General features: G+C 34.9%; 1 protein-coding gene across 4 annotated transcripts in view; it reads right to left on the reverse strand.

Annotated features, from left to right (window-relative positions):
- Window positions 1-24136, reverse strand: part of PIEZO2 (piezo type mechanosensitive ion channel component 2) — a 532098-nt gene that overhangs the window by 37776 nt on the left and 470186 nt on the right. For 2 of the 4 annotated variants that reach the window (XM_074205559.1, XM_074205560.1), the window contains 8 exons: window positions 23893-24060; window positions 20330-20749; window positions 18471-18729; window positions 15445-15627; window positions 9320-9572; window positions 5469-5601; window positions 462-609; window positions 146-360 (listed from right to left, as the gene is read on the reverse strand). In XM_074205559.1, the coding sequence (XP_074061660.1) occupies window positions 146-360; window positions 462-609; window positions 5469-5601; window positions 9320-9572; window positions 15445-15627; window positions 18471-18729; window positions 20330-20749; window positions 23893-24060 (1779 nt within the window). The remainder of the gene's footprint in view (window positions 1-145; window positions 361-461; window positions 610-5468; window positions 5602-9319; window positions 9573-15444; window positions 15628-18470; window positions 18730-20329; window positions 20750-23892; window positions 24061-24136) is intronic. The other 2 variants (XM_074205561.1, XM_074205562.1) reach the window with 1 other exon arrangement.

Genomic DNA, 24136 nt, shown 5'->3' on the forward strand with positions numbered 1-24136 from the left:
GAGATCCCTGACCCTAGTGTATTATGGATGAAGTTTTCTGAAATAGAGTCAGTTTGATTTAGAATCATAATACTTCAGAGTTCTTATAATGACTTGGAACTCAAATAATGTAGAAAAAGTAGAAAGAATTAAAAAAAAAATTTACCTCTCAGTCACACCTGGCAAGATGAAGAACATCCAGAAGTGTATTCCAAACACAAGAATGACTTGGAAAATCACCTTTCCCAATACAGTCTTCCGGAGATACAATGCTCGGTCTACCACCATGGTTCCAAATTGAATAAGCACCATTACCAAAAATGCCTCTGGGACCTGGTCCTCTGACAGTGAAGATGTGATGTCTGCTGCTGCTGAATGTTTCTGGGCAAGATGGAAGAAAACAATATCCAAATCAAATTTCCCTGACATGGAAACTCTCTTTTCATAAGGATACTTTAAACAAATATAAGAGCAAAACCTACCCCAAAAGCCCAAAAGCCAAACACAATGATGATGAAGTCTACAGTGTCAGCAAGAAACATCAGCACATACACATCGGTCACAGCACTGTAGTCTGGGTGGATGAGGTTATAAAAGAACTGTCGTATGGGCACATATATCTGGAGGGTCCTGAAAAGCAAGCAACACATTTCCACTGATGTCAAGATATTAAAGGTAGAATCATGGCATTATATCCCATGAGTAATAGCAGCTATTCCTCTTTTAGTCCTTTATTTTTCTCTGTGGCTTGGAGTTTACATTAATAATGTCTCTAAATCTCCAAGTCATGCTTGATATTTGATCCCCACATATAAAGGTTCCCCATATAAGAGAAAAGGTCTTTCTTTGTGCTAGAATCTTACATTGGTTCTTCTGTTTATTTTACAGAAGAATACCTAGGCAGTGAGGTGTAGTAGTAGTGTAAACAGAGTTGAAGTTAGGAAGAACTGAATGCAAATCAAGCCTCAGACATTTATTAGCTGTGTGACCCTAGCAAATAACTCAAACTTTCTTTGTCATAGTTTCCTCATCTTTAATTTGAGGATAATAATAGTACCTATTTCCCAGGGTGGTTGTGAGGATTAAGTAAGATTGTATGTGTAAAGGATGTCACAACTATTTAAGTGAAATATGTTTTTGTTGGGGCGGCTAGGTGGCGTAGTGGGTAAAGCACCGGCCTTGGAGTCAGTAGTACCTGGGTTCAAATCTGGTCTCAGATAATAATTACCTAGCTGTGTGGCCTTGGGCAAGCCACTTAACCCTGTTTGCCTTGCAAAAACCTAAAAAAAAAAAAAGAAAGAAATATGTTTTTGTTATTTTAGCTACCATGGCTTTCATGATTCCTGAATGGTTCCTAATTCTGATCATCTACTTTGTTCTGTCTTCCAATATTTGGAATCTATTACATCCTATTGGTCTGTTTAGGTTTTGATCTATTTTCTCTGTCATTCAGTTGTCCCAGTTATGGTTAACTTTTGTGTCCCCACTTGGGATTTTCTTAGGAAAAACATTGGACTGCTTTTTCATTTCCTTCTCCAGCTCATTTTGCAGATGAGGAAACTGAGGCAAATAGAAGTTATGTAGATTTCCCAGGGTCCCAAACTACTAAGTCTGAAGTTGGATTCAAACTCAGTAATTCTTGACTCCAGCACTCTATCCACTTGCTCCACCTAGCTGTTCATTCTACTGTACACACTATTTTCACATTTGGAATTAATTTAATTCCTTATGATTTTAGGATTTTAAAGTTGGAAGGAATTCCACAGCCATCTAGTCCAGTCCAGAACTCAAAGGAATCCCCACTTGCTTTACCAATCTTTGAGTGGAGACTTTCAATAAAAGGAAGTATTCTGCCTCTTGAGGCAGCCTTTTCCATTTTTGAATAACTAAAGGTTAAGACTACCAGATACTAGGCAGATAGATGGCGAAGTGGATAGAGCATTGAACCTGAGTTCAAATAATTCCTCAAACATCTACTAGATATGTGAACATGATTAAATTACTCTATTTGCCTCACTTTCCTCATCTGTAAAATGAATTGGAAAAGGAAATGGTAAACCATTTTTCATTGCCAAGAAAATATCAAATGGGATCACAAAGTCAAACATGACTGAAATGATTGCACAACAAAGGTTGAGAATTTAATTTTCATTTAACAATAAACCCCATTTTCTTTGAAATTTAAAATTTACAATGCATTTTTCTTTTTTTTAAATTTTATTTATTTTAAGGCAATGTGTTAAGTGACTTGCCCAAGCTCACACAGCTTATTATTAGGTGTATGAGGCCACATTTGAACTCAAGTCCTCCTGACTCCAGAGCTGTGCTCTATCTACTGCCCCACCTAGCTGTCCCCCTCTCCACTATATGTTCTTTTTTAACAATTTTATGAGATAAGTGGAATTCTAAATTAAGTTCATTTTATGGATGAGGGGCCTGAAACTCAGAGTAGTTAAATTTTTGCCCTTAATCGAATTAAATGTTGTATAAAATATTTGTAACAATCAACAATATTGATAAGACTTCATTGTGACTGTATCAGCCATTCTTCTGTGCTTTTACTGATACTAGGAAGATTAATAATGCCCAGTCTTGAGCAGATTAAATTTACCAGACTGGATTTATTTCTCCACATTTAATCCAAAAAAGCAGATTTTTTGACATATTGATATGTTTTTGTTATGATTTAATTCAGCAACTTTTAAGAATGGATATTATCTTAAGGAAACATGAAACAAAGGAGTAGCCCTTAAAAAAGCAAACTTCAGGGGAAGCTAGGTGGCGCAGTGGATAGAGCACTGGTCCTGGAGTCAGGAGTACCTGAATTCAAATCTAGCCTCAGACACTTAATAATTACCTAGCTGAGTGACCTTGGGCAAGCCACTTAACCCCATTTGCCTTGCAAAAAACCTAAAAAAAAAAAGCAAACTTCAATGAATGCTAGATATCTTGTAGTAGTTATCATTGTGGGGAAGATAAACATTTAAAAGATCATTCAAACCCCAAATTAAACAGGATCAGGTTTTTGCTTGTGTGTTTGTTTGTTTGTTTAGGTTTTTGCAAGGTAATGGGGTTAAGTGGCTTGCCCAAGGCCACACAGGTAATTCTTAACTGTCTGGGGCCATATTTGAACTCAGGTCCTCCTAACTCCAGGACCAGTGCTCTATCCACTGTGCCACCTAGCTGCCCCAGGATCAGTTTTAACAAAGAACAAAGAAAAATGCAATCCAAAACAAAAAAGCAATATCAAGAACTAACAAAAAATTTCTTTCAAATGGCTTAAACCCTCAACACCCCCCAAGATTTTCAATGACCTGGTGGTTAGTATTTTTATTGATTCCTGGAAATATGGTCCAGGCTTCTTGAAGTTTGTGCTTTCTTCCCATCCCTACCCCACCCTATAGTGGAAACAGGGTGGTGGAAGGGAGAGAATATAGAGACTTATTAATTAAAAAAATAATAGCATAGTCAAAAGATTTGTCAAAGAATAACTGCTATTTCCATGAAGTAAAAATGCTTATTATTTGCAATATAATACAAAGAATGGAGTGCCAGAGATTGGTAAAAGGTAATTGTTACTTATAAAACTATTTTTTCATGCAAAACTATATCAAAACCACTGTCAGAATGTAAGAATGAAAAAAAAATTATTAATTGTTAAGTATGTGGCAAGTATTGTGCTAAGTGATAGGTATACAAATTTAAAAGTAAAAATCAGTCTCTGCCCTCAAGGAACTTACATTCTAATTTGGGAATATTATAAGCAAGCCTTAGTTTTGATCATCATCAGAGAGGACATCCACTCCCAGTGTTTTGAGAATTTTCTACTTCTGTTGGAGTTGGGGGATAAGAAACATTGATAAATATACTGATAAACTGGGGAGCAGAATTTTTCAAGTTAAAGAAATTTCCATAAGGAGGCAATTTCAACTTAATGTGTCACAAAGAAAAGTGAGAACTGTTTTAATGGTCTGGTAACAAGATTGATTTAAAACCCCTTGTAAATCTATGGGCTAGTAGTCAGAACTGGAAGAACAAATAATAGAGTAATCACAAAATTTTAAAGAAAAACTTAGAAATCAAGGCAATGAACAATCATGTCTCCAGCCATGTCTCCCTCTCCGCTCCAATCCAGTCTCAATTTAGCTGCCAGAGTGATTTTCCTAAAGTGCAGATTTGACCATATCATCCCTTTACTTGATAAACTCTAGTGGCTCCTATCACTTCCAGGATCAAATATAAGGTCCTCTGTTAGGTGTTCCACATCCTTCATAACCTACCTCTGCCCTAATTTTCTTGTCTTCTTACACCATATTTCCCATCACATACTCTTCAATCTAATGACTGGTTTCCTTATTGTTCCCTGAATAAGACATTCCAACTCTTGGCTTGGCACTTTTTCTGGCTTCAGAAAACTCCATGCCTAGAATTCTTTCCTTTCTCATTTCTGAATCCTGGCTTCCTTTAAGTCTTAGTTAAAATCTCTCCAAGCCTTTTGCAATTCCTCTGAATTCTAGCATCTTATATCTGTTAATTATTTTCTATTTTTCTGTATCTAGCTTTTTTTTGCACCTATTTTTGTCTCCAACATTAGATTATGAGCACCTGAAGTCAGGGACTGTCTTTGCCTCTTTTTGTATCTCCAGTCCTTAGCACAAGAACTTAATACAAACTTATGAACTAACGGAAGATGAATTACAAAATCAACTCCTGGGAGAGGGTTGGTAGAATCATTATGCAAAATTAAACATTATGCAAATGACTGTGCTTATTTGTTACTAAACTATGTTTCTAGTCTTGTTTCTTGCCTTACCTCCTTTGTCTTGCAGCCACCCAAAGTCTTGGCATGGATTGTGTGAGAAAGATTTATGAGAAATTGTACCTAGATCTCAGTGCCTGGTGTCTATTGATTTCTGAGACTCCAAAGTTTCTTGTTTGCTTTGTTGTCTGCATATCAGTAGAGGATTGTGGGGAAAGGGCAAGTTATAGTACAAAGAGTGGTGTAGAAACCTTTGGTCTTCAGGTCAAAAATGTTGGTTTTGATTCTTATAAGTTAGATAACTGAAAAAAATCCCTTGCCCTGAGTCTCATCTTACTCATCTGAAAAAAGGAAAAGGAGATCATGTCTTCTACCTTCCTCACAGGGTATTTGGGAAGAAAGTAATTCGTAAATTACTAAGTGCTACCAAAATATGATCTACTATTATAGGAATAAAACACACAGGTTAAGTGTGTCTATAGGAACATTTCATTTTTAAATCTACTTTAGTAACTGTGGGGCTGCGTATTGCAATTCAGCAAATATTCATTAAGCACCTTGCAACTAGGTATGTCTGTCTTTCATATGATATTCTGCCATAATAAAAGCTATGTGCATGGCTATGGAAGCAGTTTTTCTTACATCTCATATAGTATCTGTATTAAGTAATTGACTCTAGTTTTCTAGCCCTATAAGACAATAAATAAACTGAACATTTCCAGTTACTCACTTCTTTATGGTGAATGCTTTGGCTTTGATGAAGTGTTCTTGGAATTTTTCCATATACAGTTCCCTTTTACTCTTTTGCTTAATGCTGAGTACACTGCTGCCTTTTTGACTACTGTTCCGAGTACTGGTGCTGCCTAGAAATAAAGAGGAATAAAAACATTGAGTGAGAAACAGGGTTTATTTAAATCAACATCATAGTCATATGAAATCCCTACAACATTTTCCAAAAGCATATAGACTAAGTTAAAAGTGTTTTGGGATGATGTATATATACATGGATTCATTCAATATTTTTTCAGAGTATTGCAACATAGAGTAATTCAAAATCTATGACTTTCCTCTCCTTTCAAAGATAATTATATTCTGAATTTGGTTTTATGACTGTATAAAGACACTAGGCAAGGATAATTAGAATTTTGTTTATCAAACATTAATGAATTCTGATGATGATAATGATGATGTTTGTCCTTCATTCTCAGAGAAGAGCATGACAACAGGGAGGTAATGCCATGAAAAGCACATGCATTGGATTTGAATGAGAGGGTGCTATGCTAAGTCACCAGCCTCACTGTCTCCTACAGAGTCATCTGGGTTTAGGGGCCAGATATGAACCAGGATGACTTGAAGATGGTTCTGGATATGAGGCAATCAGGGTTAAGTGATTTGCACAAGGTCACATATCTAGTGAGTATCAAGTATCTGAGACTTTCCGACTCCAAGACCAGTGCTCTATCCACCATCTAGCTGCCCTGAAACATCGACTAATATTTCATTTACAGATATGAGAAACATATACAAACCATATCCTCAAGAACTAGGAAAGACCAATTTGACTTTAAAGGTCAAAATCACTATGAAAGGAATGAACTTTAGCAGGACCTATCAAGAGAAAATAAGAGTTTGTTATTATTGAGATATGAATCAGGAAATGTAGTTTCTCTAGGCTCCACCTGAGATCTAAAACATTCCATCTTTATACTTTTAAATAACATGAATAATGAACCAATTATGCAGGAAAGATGAGAGATATGATCCACCTGCAAAAAAGAATGAGATATGTTCCCAGTATGTTGGGAAGATCTTAAGATTTTAATAGCCCTTTAGGATATATGTTATTATTATTGTGGCAGCTAGGTGGTGCAGTGGATAGAGCCAGTTCCTTTGAGTCAGGAGGATGGGAGTTCATATTCAGTCTCAGACATTTGCCACTTACTATCTATGTGACCTTGGGCAAGTCACTTAACCCTGATTGCCTCGCATCCAGGGTCATCTCCAGCTGTCCTGATTACATGTCTGGCCACTGGACCCAGATGATTCTGGAGGAGAAAGTGAAACTTAGCACAGCAACCCCTCATGCAAATACAATTCATATGTTTGTCATGCATCACCTCCACTGATACCATGATCTTCTTTGAGAATGAAGGACTAACATATTTTTTGTACTCATTTCACAGATGAAAAGTGATTGAGAGATGTTAAGTGACTTGTAGACAAACAGTAAGCCTCTGAGGCAGGCTTTGAACTCATGCTTTTCTAATTGAAAGTTCAATGTGCTTCTTACTCTTCAAAGTCACATGAGATAATTTTGTTTGGAAGGGTTTGAAATCCTCTTCAGTAGAGAGAGAGAATTCTCATTAATGAAAAGAAATTATTTAAAATATCAAAGTAAACAATTTTTAAAATTAATTTAAATTTTAAATAAAAACCCCCTTTGAATTAATAATCAGCTTTAGACTACACCCACTATCTGTTCCCTTTGTTTCTATTCACCTGCTATTAAATGAAGCTAGAAAAAATTCATGATAGTCTGATTTGGTCCATTATTATAATATTGAAAGAACTCTTATCTCAGCAAGGTAATTCTTTCATTCCTTCCAATGAATTCACTATCTCACTCACCAAAACAGATTTTCCATTTTTATCCCTCTCCAAATATCCCATGGTGCTCTATAAAATAATTGTTATAGTCCAATAATTTTTCAGTCATGTCTGACTCTTTATGACTCCATTTGGGATTTTCTTGGCAAAGATACTGGAGTACTTTACCATTTCCTTTCCTAGTTCATTTTATAAATGAAGAAACTGAGGCAAAGTGACTAAGTGATTTCTGCAGGATCACCCAGTTAATAAGTATCTTGGGCTAGATTTGAACTCAGGGAGATAAGTTTTCCTAACTTTTGACCAGGCTTTTAATTCATTATGCCACCCTCCTGCCATCAAACAATAAAAAGTGAATTTACTATCTCATTCACCAAAATAGTTTTTCCATTTTTATCCCGCTTCAAATATTCCATGGCTCCCATGTCCACCATCTTTTCAGCTGAGAATCTTGCCTTATTTTAATGAAAAAAAAATTGAAGCTCTTTGACAGTAGTTCCCTCTTCTACCCTCCTCTTCACTCAGTTTCCTTCTACCATTTTATGCCTGCCTCATATGAAAATGCAGTTTTCTCATTCTGAAGACACATTGCTGTAGATGCCCACATGATCCCTTTCCATCCTGTCTTCTCCACTAGATTATTCCTTCTACATTCCCCATTCTCTCATTAATCTTTCTCCCTACATATTGCTGTTCTCTACTGTCTCCCAACTGAACCCTTTCCAGCTTTTCCATTCTTCCAACTCTTTACTCCCTCCACCTACTCTATGATACAGTAACACTAGCCTCCTTACTGTTCTATACACATAACAATCCATACTCCAATTTCAGACATTTTTGATGGCTATTTCCTGAATCTGGAATTCTCTTTCTGTTCATCTCTGTCTCCTGGTCTCTTTCAAGTATTAGTAAAAATCCTATTTTCCACAAGAAACATCTCCTCATTCACCTTAAGACTAGTAGTGCCCTCCTCTCTGATATTATCTAAAATTTATCCTATCTTTATCTTGTTTATAACTAAATTGGCTTCCCTATTTGTCTTCTGTATTAGACTCTGAGGTCCTTGAGAGCAGGAACTATTTTTGTTGATGTTTTTGTTTTTTGTCTTTCTTTTTATTCCCAGATTTAGGTTAAAATGACAATTTTTTATTAACTGCATGTTAGCACATAATAGGCACTCAATTAATACTTGATGACTTTTTTGCTCTAGATTTTTTAATTTCATTAGTGGAGAGGGTCATGGGTTATAAGAAACTGCATCTACCAATGGAGGTAAACAACTTATGTGTGAGTGAAAGAATGCTAGGGAATTGTCTATGTCGAGGAGAAATCAAATGACTTGCCCTTGAGGATTTTGGGTCTTCCTAATTCCAGGGTCCACTCTCTATTGTCATCAAAGGAAAAAAAAAAACAAGCAAAAAAAAACAAAGCAAGGCTTGTCAACTCCATGCTTTTAATAGTTTTTCTAAAGATTAATGAGTTGAATGTTGAATTTCAATCTATGTTTAGAATGATTACAAATTTAAGCCTATATCAGATTGCTTTCAGTCAGGGATAGAAAGGAGGCAAGGGAGGGAGAAAAATTGTAAAACTCAAAGTCTTGCAAAAAAGAATGATTGGTAAAAAACTACTATTGAATGTAGTTGGAAAATAAATAAAATATTTATAAAGAATAAAGAAAGATTAATGATCTGACTTGTAAATAATTTTGAGATCTTCATTTGAAAGTACAAAGGACTAATACACCAACATGCTGAGGTCTGCTATTTATGCTAGTGGCATCACCTACATACATTTATCACTACTGGCAAGAAATTAAAAAATCATTTCCAGAAATAATCTACAATTTTGTTTTACAAGGTTTTAGTCTTCAAATCCAAATAAATTTTCAGTAAAAGTTGCTATTATCATCTAGTGTGCCATTAAGAAAAGCTCTCTAAGAAATTTTATGTTACCAGTTAGTAGGACAGATACCTCTTTTGGACTTGTTTGATGAGAAGCTGGATCTGTGGGACAGGTGGGAGTTGCTGCTGGAGCTCTTTCGTCTGATGGCTGCTTGTTGCTCTGGGAAGTGAACGTGAACGGATTCCACTGATGCTGCGAGATTGATAGATTTCAATGAGTCAGAGGAATCTCTTCTTCCCGTGTTTAGTGAGAGTTCATCATCCGAGTCATCTTTATTGGTCCCAGTGTCAACAGTATCATCTTCATCCCATAAACCATGACACTGAAAAAAAATGACAGAATAGTACCAATACATATTGGTAGCATGAAGTATAACCAATAAGCTCAGCTAATTAAAAAAAAACAATGTAAGTGAAAATAGACAACACCATTCCCTGGACCTTGTTATAGCAAATGAAGAACTTCAAAGTGGATTTCTTTTATTTGCAAATTACACTAAAAAGCACTTCATAATGTCCCAAAGGAATAAGAGAAAAGAGGGAAAGTGATAACTAGAGAACTAAAAATAAAATCTAACTAAATTAATGGGGTCAAACAAGATCCAGTTTTTTTTTAATTTCTTAAAAATATGTTCTTATTTATTAGCTTTTGTTATTAAATCAGTTAAATTTATGAATATATCCTTTCCCCCCACCTGCCCAGAAAGTCATTTCTTATAATCAGTCAGAAAATCAACAAACATGAGATTCATATGATGTGCTAGACACTAAGTCAGGAGCTAGAAATACAAGGAAAGAGGAAAATCCCAACAGTTCCTGCCCTGAAGGAACTTAACAAAATGCAAATACTTAGGTGCAAACAGAGTATATGAAATAGAAACAGAAGGCAATCTGAGAGTGGAGGACATTAGTGCTGGAGGAAAGAGACTCAGGAAAATTCATCTTTAAAAAAAAAGATGGGATTTAAGCTGAGTCTTGAAGGAAACCAGAGAAGTTAAGAGGCAGAAATGTCTCTCAGCAAGGGAGAAAGCTAATACAAAGGCATAGACATGGTAGATGGAAATGTTGAACACAAGGAACTTCAAGGTCAGCATAGTTGGATCATAGAGTAAATGGAGGAAAAGGCTGGAACAATAATGAATGCTTGAGTATAAAGAACTTTCAGTGCCAAACATAGAACTCTATATTTGATACTTGAGGTAACAGAGAACCTTAGCAGTTCATTGAGAAGAAATGCAGAGCATGGTCAAGCTTACATTTTAGGAAAAAAATCACCATGGCAACTGAGTGGAACATGAAAGACTTGGGGTAGAGGGATCAGCTGACAGATTATTATGATAATTTAGGTATGAGGAGATAATGGCCTCAAACTGTGTTAGTATTTGTGTGGGTGAAGAGTAAGTGATATATATGTATATGTATATGAGTGATGTGAAAGCAGAAAGACAAAGTTTGGCAATGGACTTGCCAGATAAGGTAAATGAGAGAGAGGATTTGAGGACACTGAGGTTTTGATTATGGATTAGTGACAATTGTACAAGAAGGAGGATAATTTAGGAGAGAGCAATGCCATGAAAACCTAGAAAGGAAACAGCACACATGACATAGAAGCTATTATCAGTGTCATACACCGCAGATCAGTCAAGAAGAATCAGGGCTAAGAACAAAATTTTTTGATTTGCCAATAAGGAGATCATTAGTAAATTGAAGGTAGCAGTTTATAACAAAGACTGGGTAGCTAGGTGGTGCAATGGATAGAACACAGGACCTAGAGTCAGGAAGACTCATCTTGCTGTGTTCAATTCAGGCCTGATACATATTTATTTGTGATACTGGGAAAGTCCCTTAACCCTGCTTGCCTCAGTTTTCTCAAGTGTAAAGTAGGAATAATAATAATAGTACTAACCCTCCCAGAGTTATTTTGAGTGTTAAATGAGATATTTTAAAATGTTTAACACAGTACCTGATACATAGTCTGTACCATATAGATGCAATTTCTTTTTCTCCTAGGTTAGATCTAATTATAAAGTAAATATTATTCTATATTCTTTATATATTATAACATATACTATATAATAATAGCTTATAATGATATATTATTATTACAATTATTAGCATTACAGGGAACTCATTACCTCCCAAAATAGTCTATCTTATTTTTTTGTGGGCAAAATTGTTAGAAAGTTTGTCCCTAACATTATGCTAGAATCTTCCTTCTTAGTTAGAATTTTTGCTCTCTGTTGATTCTGTTTATTGAATTTTTTTTAGTTTTTTTTTTTTTTGCAAGGCAAATGGGGTTAAGTGGCTTGCCCAAGTCCACACAGCTAGGTAATTATTAAGTGTCTGAGACCGGATTTGAACCCAGGTACTCCTGACTCCAGGGCCAGTGGCTTTATCCACTATGCCACCTAGCTAACCCCTGTTTATTGAATTTTACACCTTGTGATATGGGCCAAGATATACCAGAGAAGGGATCTTTTTTGGCATCTAGTTCCATTCTCAAACCCTGCATTTAATTGCCCTCCAAGTATAACTGGTTCCCCGGTTCTAGGAAGTACATATTTTTCCCCCTAAAAACAAGCATCTGAAACTCCTTGCTCAAACAGTAGCTTTTTATACTGGATAGCTCTGGATTTACAATCAAGAAGGTTCAAAGTTGAAGTGCTGCCTCTGACACTTTGTAGCTTTGTGTCACACACTTTCTGGCACCTAGTACATGCTAAAGAGATGCTAATTGGTTCGCCCTGGATAAGTTACTTAAATGCTCTATGCCTCAATGTCTTCATCCATAATATAGGAATAACAATAGCATCCACCTTTCAGGGTTGCTGCAAGAATAAAATGAGATTCAAAATAAGCATGACATGCTTTGCAAACCTTTAATAGTATTGTATAAAACCATGGAAAAAGCACAGTGCTTGGAGTCAGGAGGATTCTTCAACCTGAATTTAAATCTGGCCTCAAAAACTTACTAGTTGTCTGACCCTGGACAAGTCACCTAACCCTGTTTGCTTCGGTTCCTTATCTGTAAAATAAGGTGAAGGAAATAGAAAACTCTACAGTATCTTTGCAAAGATAACCCAAAATTGTTACAAAAAAGCCAAAAATATTGCCCAAATCTAATCAATGCATCAATATTCTGCCAGTCCCCAATCTCTTCAGAGAAGTAAAAAAGATGGAGTTTTTTCTTCTTTGCCAAAGTTGGTAATTAAATTCCATTTTTTGAGGAGAAAACAACATTTTTGGATAGTAGAGTTCATTATTCAATTCTATAGATTTAAAACATAAATGAGCATATTATGCATATGAATTACATATTTACATATTATGCAAGAATATATGCAGGCATATATTTTACAAGACATTTGTGCCTGCAAATGAATTAAAAGTATAATATATTTATTACATATTCATCAATAAATCACTCCAAAAATAAAAAAAAACAGGGAAACTGGTTGCCTATGATATTGCTAGAGATTTCTTTATATCTACTGCAGTAAAAACCTAAAGTTCTTACTAGATCAAAAAAATGAGTAATTCAATGAAAAACTACAGTAAATTACATCTTCCACCTAGGAAATGACCAAAAAAATCAATGAGAATCTTCAGGTTCAAAGGGAACTACTCCAGCAAGGTAAAAACAAACTTGACCAGAAATGGGAAACATATAGCTTACAAGGCTCTATGTCCAGAAACCACAAGAGCAGAGTATTCATCTGAGAAAGTCCCAGAGTGGTCAAAAGACTTAGACTAGAGAGTGGATTGAGGAAGCATGATGGAGGACCAACAGACAGTGATCAGTACAGTACTGACCAGGACCTTGTGTCAGCACTAAAATAGAGCCTGGGGCACAGGGGCTTTGAGATTGAACATTTTGTTTTGAGATGCATGAGAGAACCATAAAAATCCAGCACTCAACCTCAAAGATCCTGAGAAGCCTAACCACAGAATGTGGAAAATGAACATAAGAAGCTAGCAGAAACCAGGGTGAAACCAAATAGAAGAGACCACCCCACCCAAAAGCCTGGTAAGGACAGAATGTAACCCAGCATAAAGCCCCAATTCAGAAAGTGATTCTAGACATATGAATAATTCAAGTAATTCAGAGACATTTACCAATAGTACAAATTATTATAAAGCTATTTCTATAGAAACTACCATAAAAGACTCAAAGGGAAATGGTAATTTTTAACATGAAACACACATAGACACAGACACACACACACACACACACATATTTACAAGTAAAAGATTAAAAATTAAGTATATGTTTGAGGAAAGAATTGGAAGGAGAGTACCTTAGAAGAGACTATGGTAGGGCTTACCCAAGAAATGGAACCCTTGAAAAATAAGAGTAAAAATAGCTATCAGTGATTCCCCAACAGTAAGAAACTTTCTTCTTTTTTTTTTTTAACCCCAAGACAATGGGGTTAAGTGGCTTGCCCAAGGTTACACACCTGGGTAATTATTAAGTGGCTGAGGCTGGATTTGAACTCAGGTCGTCCTGATTCCATGGCCAATGCTCTACCCACTAAGTCACTAGCTGCCCCAGTAAGAAACTTTCAAGGGGTTGAAAAAAATGAAGAAAATGTAAGCTGGTTTTCCAGAGAGAAGTACTCTAATTATGAAGTAATCCAATTATAGAATAAGACAAAAAACTGGATAATTTTATCAAAAACAAGGAGAGATACTGGAACACAGTATTTCAGAAGTTAAAAGTGATGGATTTACAATCAAGGATAACAATCTACAAAATAGTATATTCCTTTAGGGGAAAAAAAAGATTACTTATCAGATTTTCAAATACTTCTGATGAAGAGGACGAAACTTCATAGGAACTTTGAAATACAAACTTAAGAGTCCAGAGAAACTAAGAAAAACAAATTATTTTGAGTTATTGGAAAAATTATATGATGATGTAGTACTAAGATTCTAACAAGGGAAGAAGAAACAAGTCCATCTTTAGAGTCTTTCTTGGCTTTTGCACAAATTATATGAGAAAGAACAAAAGTCCTAGAGATGGTTTGGTTTTATTTTGAGGTCATGATGAAGGGAAAGAAAAAGGAAATTAAAAGGAGGGATCTAATAATAAAGAAAGGAAGAAGATAGTGTAAAATTTGAAATTTATGGGGAATGTGTGAGAAGAATATGTAAACAGGAGGAAGAAAGAGGTGGGGAGATGGGCTTCAAATGAATCTTCTTATCTTAGACAGGAGGGTTTGAATATACACATAATTCTGTATAGAAATATATATATCAAACTTTTCAAAGGAACAAATGGAAATTGGGGGAAGAGGGGTTAAGAGATAGGATGATAGTGAGAAAAGAAGACACAAGCAAAGCAGTTTCCAAATCCTGAAAAAATTAAAAGGAGAAAGGAAAATAATTAGGATCGAAGGTAGGTGGGGTGTCTTAGATTGCCTCTTAGACAGCTAGGGAATGTATGAAAAATTTGTGGTATATATTAATGCAACAAAATATTATTACACAATAAGAAATAACAAAAGAGATGGTTTCAAATGGATGGAATCTAGATTTATGATTTTGTCAGTATAGGAAATTCTTGCTTAGAAAACACAATTGACTCAGATTGGAAACTTCTGAAATCTATAGTCTTAGAGTTTCTTTGGTCACTGAAGAGTTGAGCAGCTTTTCTAGGGTCATACAGTCAGAAATATCAGAAAGGACTTGAACCAAGGTATTCCTGACTCTTTGGCCACTTTCTAATTGCAATGCAATACTGCCTACTAGATTAATTTTCCTAGAATACTACTTCCATCATATAAATTTCCAGCTCAAGAATCTGTGGTGGCTCTCAATTGTCTGTAGCACCTAATTTAAACTTCTTGTCAATTAAAGTTTGTATAATCTGGCCACATTCCACCCATGTGCTTCTGCTCTCTCTCTGTATATGTCATGCTCATTTTTGTTTCCATTGTCCTTTACTCATGTTGTTTTCCTGGAACAATTCCTCTTTCCACTTATGCAATCAGTCCTCATCATTTTTCATTTCTCAGATTAAGTTCTACCTCTTCCATAAAGCTTTCTTGGATTTTTCAGTTTTGCAGTTATTCTTTCTCTAGAGCCTTGTAAACTTTCCAGAGGCAGATACTGTCTTTCTATCTCCTGCATCTGCCATTAATGGTAATATACACATCCTTCAGGGAGGATTTGTTGATTGATTACTTGTAATACCTTTAAAATTGATCGGTGAAAGAAAAGAGCCAGGAGCTGAATAAGATCATAAAGCACATAACCCTCTTTTTTTTCCACTCCAATGATGTTTGGCGGATGGTATGGCTTGTCTTTGTAGAAATCCAAATTCTTGTTCCAGGGGAAAAAACCAAATTGGAAGAAATACTTGATGACAATGGCCACCTATGTGCAAATTATAAAAATATAAAGAAAGATATATTCTTGAAATTTCTTTGATTTTGTGGCAGAATGATAATTACAATGGAAATGATTCTCTTTATAATTTTGATTGCAGTAGGTAATAGAATGGTGTAAGATTTAAAAATTAATGTTTTTAGAGATTAATCATTTAAAGGTAGTATGGCGTAGTGGCTATCAGCCTAGCCTTGACTTCAGAAGATCTGGATACAAGTTCTGCTTCTTATAGGTTAATAGCTTTGTTAAAAGGGAAATTCACCTAACCTCTCAGTAACTCCAGTTTCTTATAATTACAAGTTATAAAGAAGTTACTAATGTGAATCAGTGCAGTTGCAATGCTAGGAGCTCCCTAAACTAGATAAAGTTTTAAATCTCTCTGCCTCTTCCCAAATCAGTTTCACAGCAAGAATGAAGTTTTATTAAAATAAATTGCTCCCTAATGAACATACATGGTAGATTAGTCCCAGAATCACACTATGCTTGCCACTTCTTTCAATTATTCATTTTTAATTTTTTCCCCTCCCTCTCTCCCTCCCTTCCTTCCTTCCTTCCTCAGATCCATTTATACATCTTGGACTGGCATTGTCATAAAGCTACAATGATTGAATAATCCATAACAGGAATTAGCTAGTTTTGAGAGACTAGGAACATTTATTTTTGTGATTTTATTATATCTTCCATTTCAGATCATTTGTTGTCATTTGTGAGCAAATTCAAGGGCTTATAGTTCATTAAAGCTTAACTTTTTCTATCTTCTCTTTTTTTCAAGCTACCTTTTCCAGTTTAAAAATGGATAAAACTCAAGCAAATTGATTTTTTCTGTTATGCCTCTCCAGTTATAAAATATCTAGAAAAAGAGAAAGCTAAAATTAATTTAAAAGTACTTTGGAGACAATTTGATCCATATCTCATTTGCCTAGGGATGACTAAGAGTTCATTCTTTATATTTAGCTTGGGTATTGATTTGACTCCTCTTGTGACTCTAATAATTCATTACTTTCAGCGAAACAAATATAATGAGAAAACTTAGACCTAAGAAAGTTATGTGAAAAAAACAAAAAGAAAACACCTTTCTCAAGCACCAGTTCAGTTCAATTTAGCAAATATCAATGGAGCAGTTACTAGGTATAAGGTATGATGCTAGACCCTGGGCTCATAAAGATGAAAATGAATGATACAGTTTATACAGAGTTTAGTAAGGGGTAAATGTATGTACAAAAATTATAATAATGCAGCCTAAAAGTAAATTAAATACCTAGAACAGGCTAACTGCACTGTGAGCTATTTGGAGAGGCAGAAATATTTACTAGTTGGGTGCAAAGGTGATCAGGGACTTAAGTCCTCAAAAAAGAAAAGGTACCACCTGAGGTGCTAAAGAGATCCCCCATACATGGAAATGTTGGGAGAATCTTCAAGCGTGAGGGATAGAACATGTAAAAGCTCTATATCTTGGGCAAGAAAATTGTCTTTTAAGTAACAAATAAAGACCATTAATGTACTTCAAATGTCTTGGTTTCAGGTCTCCTTTTCCCCTAATTTTTTCCTATGCCCATCATAAATATTGGTACATCTATATAGAACCTAAAAGAATCAGGAAGAATCCAGTGAAAATCAAAAGGAAATTGTCAATGTCATAATGTCTTCTTTCCATCACTTTTCATTTAGTTTTCATGGGAATCTGAGACTTTAAGTATCTAATAAATTAAATTAGCCCTGAAATATTTAGTCTTTCTGATTTGACAAAAATGTCTCTTTGCTTTATGTATAATGGGTGAAACTGTATTTTGGACCTCCTCCCCCAATATAACTCTAAGAGGTGAAGTTACTTGCTCCTAATTCATTGCTAGCAAATGACAAATCTGGGCATTTTTTTTTCCTCCAAGTGCCTTTGCATGTCCTTCATGCTACCTAACAAAGCTAAAACTGATTTCCACTATGGGTATTTTCACTGTAGTGAAATGTGAATAGTAGGATTTCTAGACATAGAACTGATGAATTAGAGAAATAATGTAATTTATGTTTTCTGAAATTTTGGTTTGAGAGAAATCTTAATTTTCAGGCAATTGATTAGTTCTGTGGGTGAAACTACTTTACTTAGTGCTGAGGCAGGAATAGATGGACTATATAGTAAACAGTTCTATATCTACTGATCAGTGATTCTCAAATTTTTTGGCTTCCAAGACCTCTTTACACTTTTAGAAATTATCAAGAATCCTTCAAGGAGATTTTGTTTATGCAGGTTATGTATTTTGATACTTCTCATATTAGAAAGTAGAACAAAATGATTATGGAATTAGACTTGACTTTGCAGATCCCCTGAAAGAGTAAAGGTGTTTCAAGTTGGTTCCCAGGGAGAACTGACACTTTTTTCCCCTTAGTTTGGGACTAGTCAGTAGGACCAGGATGAAGCACTGAATTAGGTGTCCAGGGAAACTCCTACTACTTATAATTTTTAACTGGAAGCCAACAAAGTATAGTGGAAAGAGCATTGAATTAGAAATCATGAATTGATAGTTGTAGTACCAGTTTTGTTACTTATGAATTATGAAATCTTGGACAAATAGGTCAAAGTTTTCTCATCTCTAAAATTAGAAAACTGGACCAGATGATGTTTAAAGTCTTTTCCAGCCCTAATGATCTATGAATGTCCATGGATGTTTTGGAATTTTGTTTCTTTACTTAGTATTATCATAATCCATCTGTTCTGTATCCTGAAGAACATCTGCACACATCTTTGCTTTATACATAACTTTTCAGGAACTTACTAGCACATAAAACAAAATTGAGCTCTAAGTAGTATAAGGGTACCAGGTGATGAATTTACATACCTCTGTATAGACAATGGCTGTCATCCAGAACCGCCTACTTGGCCTAGGGACAGACAGCATGGCCCAGAGGAAGATAAGGATAGGAAGTACCAGGGTAATCATGGAAGCTGAGATCATGTGATTGAGAATAATTACAAAATAACACACCATTTCTGAGCGAGCTACTAGGGTGTTGTAGAGAGCATAAAAGAGGAGCAAGAATCGAGGCTGATCTACATAAAATTTTTCTGATTCTTCTAGCTCTTCATCATGAAACATCCTGTAAAAGAAATAACCCCCAAAATTATAAGAAAACATTCAATTTTCATTTTAAAATGTTTATGTTCTCTCAGATGTTCTTATTTGTGCTATAAATTTTCCTGTAATTCAACATTACAACAAATCTGTGAAAGGAAAAAGGTCAAGATAATGCCCTCACAAAAGATTCAATTTCATCTTATTTGTTTATCTGAACTAATTTATGTTTTTTTCTTGTTTTCTTTTTTCTTTTCCTCTCTTCCTTCTTTTTTCAAAGTTCAACTCAACTATAACCTTCTTCAATGTGCTTAACCTCATTCACTATGCTCTCATTCACTATGGTTTCAACCTATTATTTCTAATTTGTTTTGTTTATATTCTGTACTTATTTATGTGTATCCCCCAAGAAGAATATTAACTTATTGTGGGCATAGATTGCCTCACTTTTTTATTTGCCTCCTTAATGTCCAATACAGTGACTGAGTAATAGCAGGTACTGACTAAATGTTTGTTTATTGAGATCCACTTGAAAAGTTGCATTTGAGAGTGTGTCTTATTGGACTGAGAGGAAATCTTGAAGTCAAGAAGACTAGGGTTCAAATATTATATCTGATACAAATTGCCTGACCTCAGACAAGTCAATTATCACTCCAAAACCATAAATTGAAGAACAGTGTCTGATTCACATGGTAGAGGGAGTTTCATCTTTAGGAAATAAATGAAATAAAATGAGGAAATTAATGAAATCATGTTTTCTAGGAAAAAAGTCTATCCCTATAGTTGTGAGAAAATAGTTTGATGTTCCTAATTAGAATAATTTATAATGGATGCAGTAGGAGAAATTCACTTTATGAATCATATTTTTTCTACCTAACTCAATTCAACATGGCTAAGAAAAGTCATTTGATATCAACATAAGGATAAAATTTCCCAAAATATTTCTCTTCAAAATTATAGAACAATAATTTGGAAAAGAAGTTTATCCTTTATCTTGTAAAAATACATAAAAACTTTTCTTTAGTCACAGACTTCTAAAAACTCTATGTGAGTAAGTGGAATTGTAAGGGTATATCTACATAACACAATACATTCCAAGGAAATGTAAAAAACAAAACAAAACAAAAAGAAATAAAAACTCAGTTGATGATCTGGATTTTTTTCCAAATGATAGTAGATAGACTGAGTTGTTCACTTTTGCATATACAGGCCTTGAACAGAAACCATTTCAATTTCAATCCAAAATCATCTTGTTCTGCATACTAGTCCAAGATCCCATCATATTATAATGGTCTACTAATAAAGTTTTATAAGTCCTATGAGGCAACCCGTTCAAAATATAGTTAGACTTGGATGGAAATTAATTACTTTTATTACTTAATATTTCTTGAATAACTACTTCATGCATGACCAGAACAAACTGTATACTTTTCAAGTAAAAATACTCTGAAAAGAAAAATCCCAGCAATGGCATTTCCCATTTTCTACTCTGAGGGATAGGATTTGTTGTCCTATTATTAGGAATTCTCCTGTAATGATAGAGAGGAAGGAAAGTCAAGTTAGAGAGTGAAGTTGCTGAAAAGTGTCACAAAATGGTGTTTTTTATATGCTTTCTAAGTTCTTACTTGTGTAAAAGAAGCTCACTGGCTGTCAGTTCATGTGTCAAAGGAAGTGGGATGCTTATCTCCGACTTATCTGTTCGGCTGTCATCTGGACTCACTACCATGTGGTTCTTGTCATCAGAGTCATCCCGGGAGCCAAAGGAGAGGCGTTCAAAGCTCACTGCTTTACTATAGGAAGGCGGGGCCTCTACATCACCATCTACAGTATCTATTGTATCCACAGTATCCATAGTGGAATACTGTGGCAACTCAGCATCTGAGGTGAGATCCACCTCCACTGAGTCTTCATCATACTCATCATCTTCTTCATCTTTTAACTCAGGCAGGGGACCCACTATTTCTTCTTCATGCTCTGCTTCTACTTCCTCAATAGTTTCAGTTGTCCCCTGGCGAGAATATAGCAGGGTACACTGGGTGGGTTCACTGTTAGGAAGAAGAGAGGGTGGAAAAATACTTGGATTAATATGTTGCTTGCTCACAAAATTCTACTGATTTTAAGAGAAGATACTAAAATGCCCTTTAAAAAATGGCAAGGCACTTTCCTAAGTATGTATTACCCTATTTCATTTAATCCTTCAATATCTTGGTAAGCCCTGTATGATAGTATGATAGAAAATGCATACAGCAATACTCTCTCCCAAATACAAAAGTTAATGAGTGAATGTAGTTCATGCAAAATGAGTATGATTTTGTTAATGAAGTGTTTAAGTACTTTAGAAAGTAACTAACTGTGACTTACCAGATCAAAGCATAATATTGACCCATATATTCATTTCAAAATATACAGTTTACAGAAAGCAAAGACCTTGCCAATCCTAAATAGAAGCTTTTAACTGAATTATAATCTGATATTTATCTTATATAATGATCCCATATAAGTCCATATGGAAATGAATGTCATGAAGGCATACCATAATCCAGAGTAAAATGAATGATGATGTTTTCTTTTCATCAAACTACTCTAAGATTCCTTAATTTCTTTACTCTGGTTTTTCAGTTTATATAAATGCATGTGTAATTGTACATATAAATTACATAATTACACATTATATATAATGTAATAAACATGATGACAAATATCTATAGCTATACATATACATACCTTAATCTGGATTTGATGTCTACTTTTACACTTCTGATAATTCAAATTATGATAGAATTTTCATGTTGGAAAGAGACTCCAGGGTTTGTAATCTCCATTTCTATAGTATCTCTTCTAAGCAGTCATTCAGATTTTGTTTGAAGATCTCTACTAATAGGAATTACCTTATCACTTGGGGAAGCTCATTCTATTTATGGACAGTTTAATGTAATGGGAAGATTTTCTTCTGGAATTGAAATTTGTCATAACTTCTCTGTCATTTCTACCCATTTCTCTTTATCGTGTCCACAGGATTCACATAGAACAAGCCCAATCTCTCTTCCTCAAGAAGACCTTCAAGTACTTAAAGCTAGATATCATATATTCTCTAAGTTTTCTCTTGTATAACCTGAATTTTAGTTCCCATATCACATTGTTTGTCCTTGCTCTTCAGACTCCATCTTGTTACTTTCTTTTCTAAAACACAGTAATGATTCTTCACTTTGGTTTTCTATGCCTTTTATATTTGCATTTCCTTCTGTCTTGCTATTTGCAGTTCATTTGGGCTGTCTTCTCTACCCTTCTCTACTTCTTAACCATTTCTTTCTTTCCTTCTTTCCTTGCCAGATTCACCCTGTCTTAGGTGATTGTTCCTAGGCTTCCTTTTCTTTGACTCTTTTCTATTTTTCTCCTCTTCTAGCTTCTATCTTTACTTAAGGTTTCTTTTTTGTTTGTATTTTCATATCCTGTCCAAGGAGCTAGAGGCACAATGACTGAATAGAAAGATGGATTTGGAGTCAGAAAGACCTGAATTCAATCTGGCCTCAGTTACTTAGTACCTGTGTGACCCTGGGCAAATCACTTAATTTCTGTCTCAATTTTCTTTTCTGTAAAATGGAGATAATAATAACACCTGCCTCCTAGGGTTGTTGTGATGATCAAATGAGATATTTACAGTGTTTTGTAAACATTAAAGCACTATATAACTGTCAGCTATTGTTATTTTTCTTTTGTCTTTTTCTTAAAGTTTCTTTCCAGGCAGTCTAGTTATAGATAAAACATTAAAATTCACATAGTAAAACAAATATAAGTTATGATTTTGCAATAAATGATATACTTTTTAGTGTCCTTTTCTTTCTCTATTTTTTCAAAGATACTGGTAAGGGTACTGGAATGGTTTCCCATTTTCTCCTCCAGCTCATTTTTACAGATGAGGGAACTGAGACAAACAGGGTTAAGTGACTTACTCAAAGTTACACAGATATTGAATATCTGAGGCTGAATTTGAACTCAGGAAGATGAGTCTTCCTAATTCCAGTTCCAATGCTCTATTCATTGTTCCACTTAGCTGCCTCAAAGTACCCAGGAGTTAATGCCAATTAGACTCCCTCATAAAACTTACCTCAGGCTGAATTAGAATTCCTAGAAGTGCTTGGAAATGGATTCATCCTTTGAGGGAAGTTCAGATCACAGGAGTTAGTCAAGGACCTGATCAAATTTTTTATGACCTTTGATACCTCTGACTATATTTCTAATGTCCCTAGATTTGTGTTATGAGTAGGCAAAGACTGCTTAAAGATATCATGTCAAAAAATGGCAAAATAGATTATAGATTGCACCTTACTCCATTAGGCTGAAGCTTGACTATTAAATGTGTGATAAGTGCCAACATTCTATGGAATGATTTCCATGGTTTACAATTCCTTTATGAGGAAAAACCAAAACCCAAAACCCAAGGATTTGACAATACCATTCCATCTCATACTTTGAGCACCTACTGAATTCAATTTCTTTAACTTGAATGTAAAAAGAATACAAATCTAAGTTACTTTATAGTATGACTAGGTAGAAAATAGCAAGACTATCATCAAATAAGTTAGCACTAAATAGCCTGGTTAGGGACATGCAAAACTGAAGTCAATCTCTTCTCAGTTACATTCTATTTTCAAAGGCAGGATAAAACATATTTTGACTTTTATATTATTCAAGTATATGAATATGAACATAAACAGGCTTATTCCTGACCCACTAAGATATAACCAAATATGTCAACTTTCCAGAATATATCTTAATGTCTAAATTTGAATGTGAAAATCACAGAAATGTTCATCTCTTTTCCTAATGCTTTTCCCCTTCCTAATGTAGTCCAAACAAACCTTTAAGTTAATGATAGATGCCTCTTTCAAAGTTAACCTTTCTTAAAAGGAAGGAAAAGTTGAATTAGTAAGAAATAAAAGACAATCTTTAAAATAAGGATTTGAAAGAAACTCATTCTAGACAAAATAAAAAAAAATGACTCTTTTCACACAGTATGATCTTGAGAACTAGCCCAGAAAAGGTGGTGCTTATGCTTTTCTTAAGCATGCATTTCAAAACAAATCAAAACAAAATAAGAACCACACATGAGAGCAAAGACCTAATTAAAGGAAGGTGAGGAGGAAGAAGGTTGTAAAATGACTGAAGGAAGCATGCACAAGTTAAGCACCTTGATGCTAAACTGCCACTGTCAGCTGAAGAAGAGGACATATCCATGCTGTACATTTTACGAAGCCTAGGTCGGGCCCGCTCACTTGTTTTAGGAATAGTTTCTCGTCCATCTAAATCATCAAGGGTGGACTGCCTTGAGAACAGCAAGGTTGCTTCAGTGTAGCAGCTAGCAGCGCAAACAGTTACAAAGACACAGTGTTAAAACACCAATGATAAATGAATGTACACATGGATCAATTAAT

This window comes from Macrotis lagotis, chromosome X (assembly GCF_037893015.1).
Source record: "Macrotis lagotis isolate mMagLag1 chromosome X, bilby.v1.9.chrom.fasta, whole genome shotgun sequence".
In the NCBI taxonomy this organism is placed as follows: Eukaryota; Metazoa; Chordata; class Mammalia; order Peramelemorphia; family Peramelidae; genus Macrotis; species Macrotis lagotis.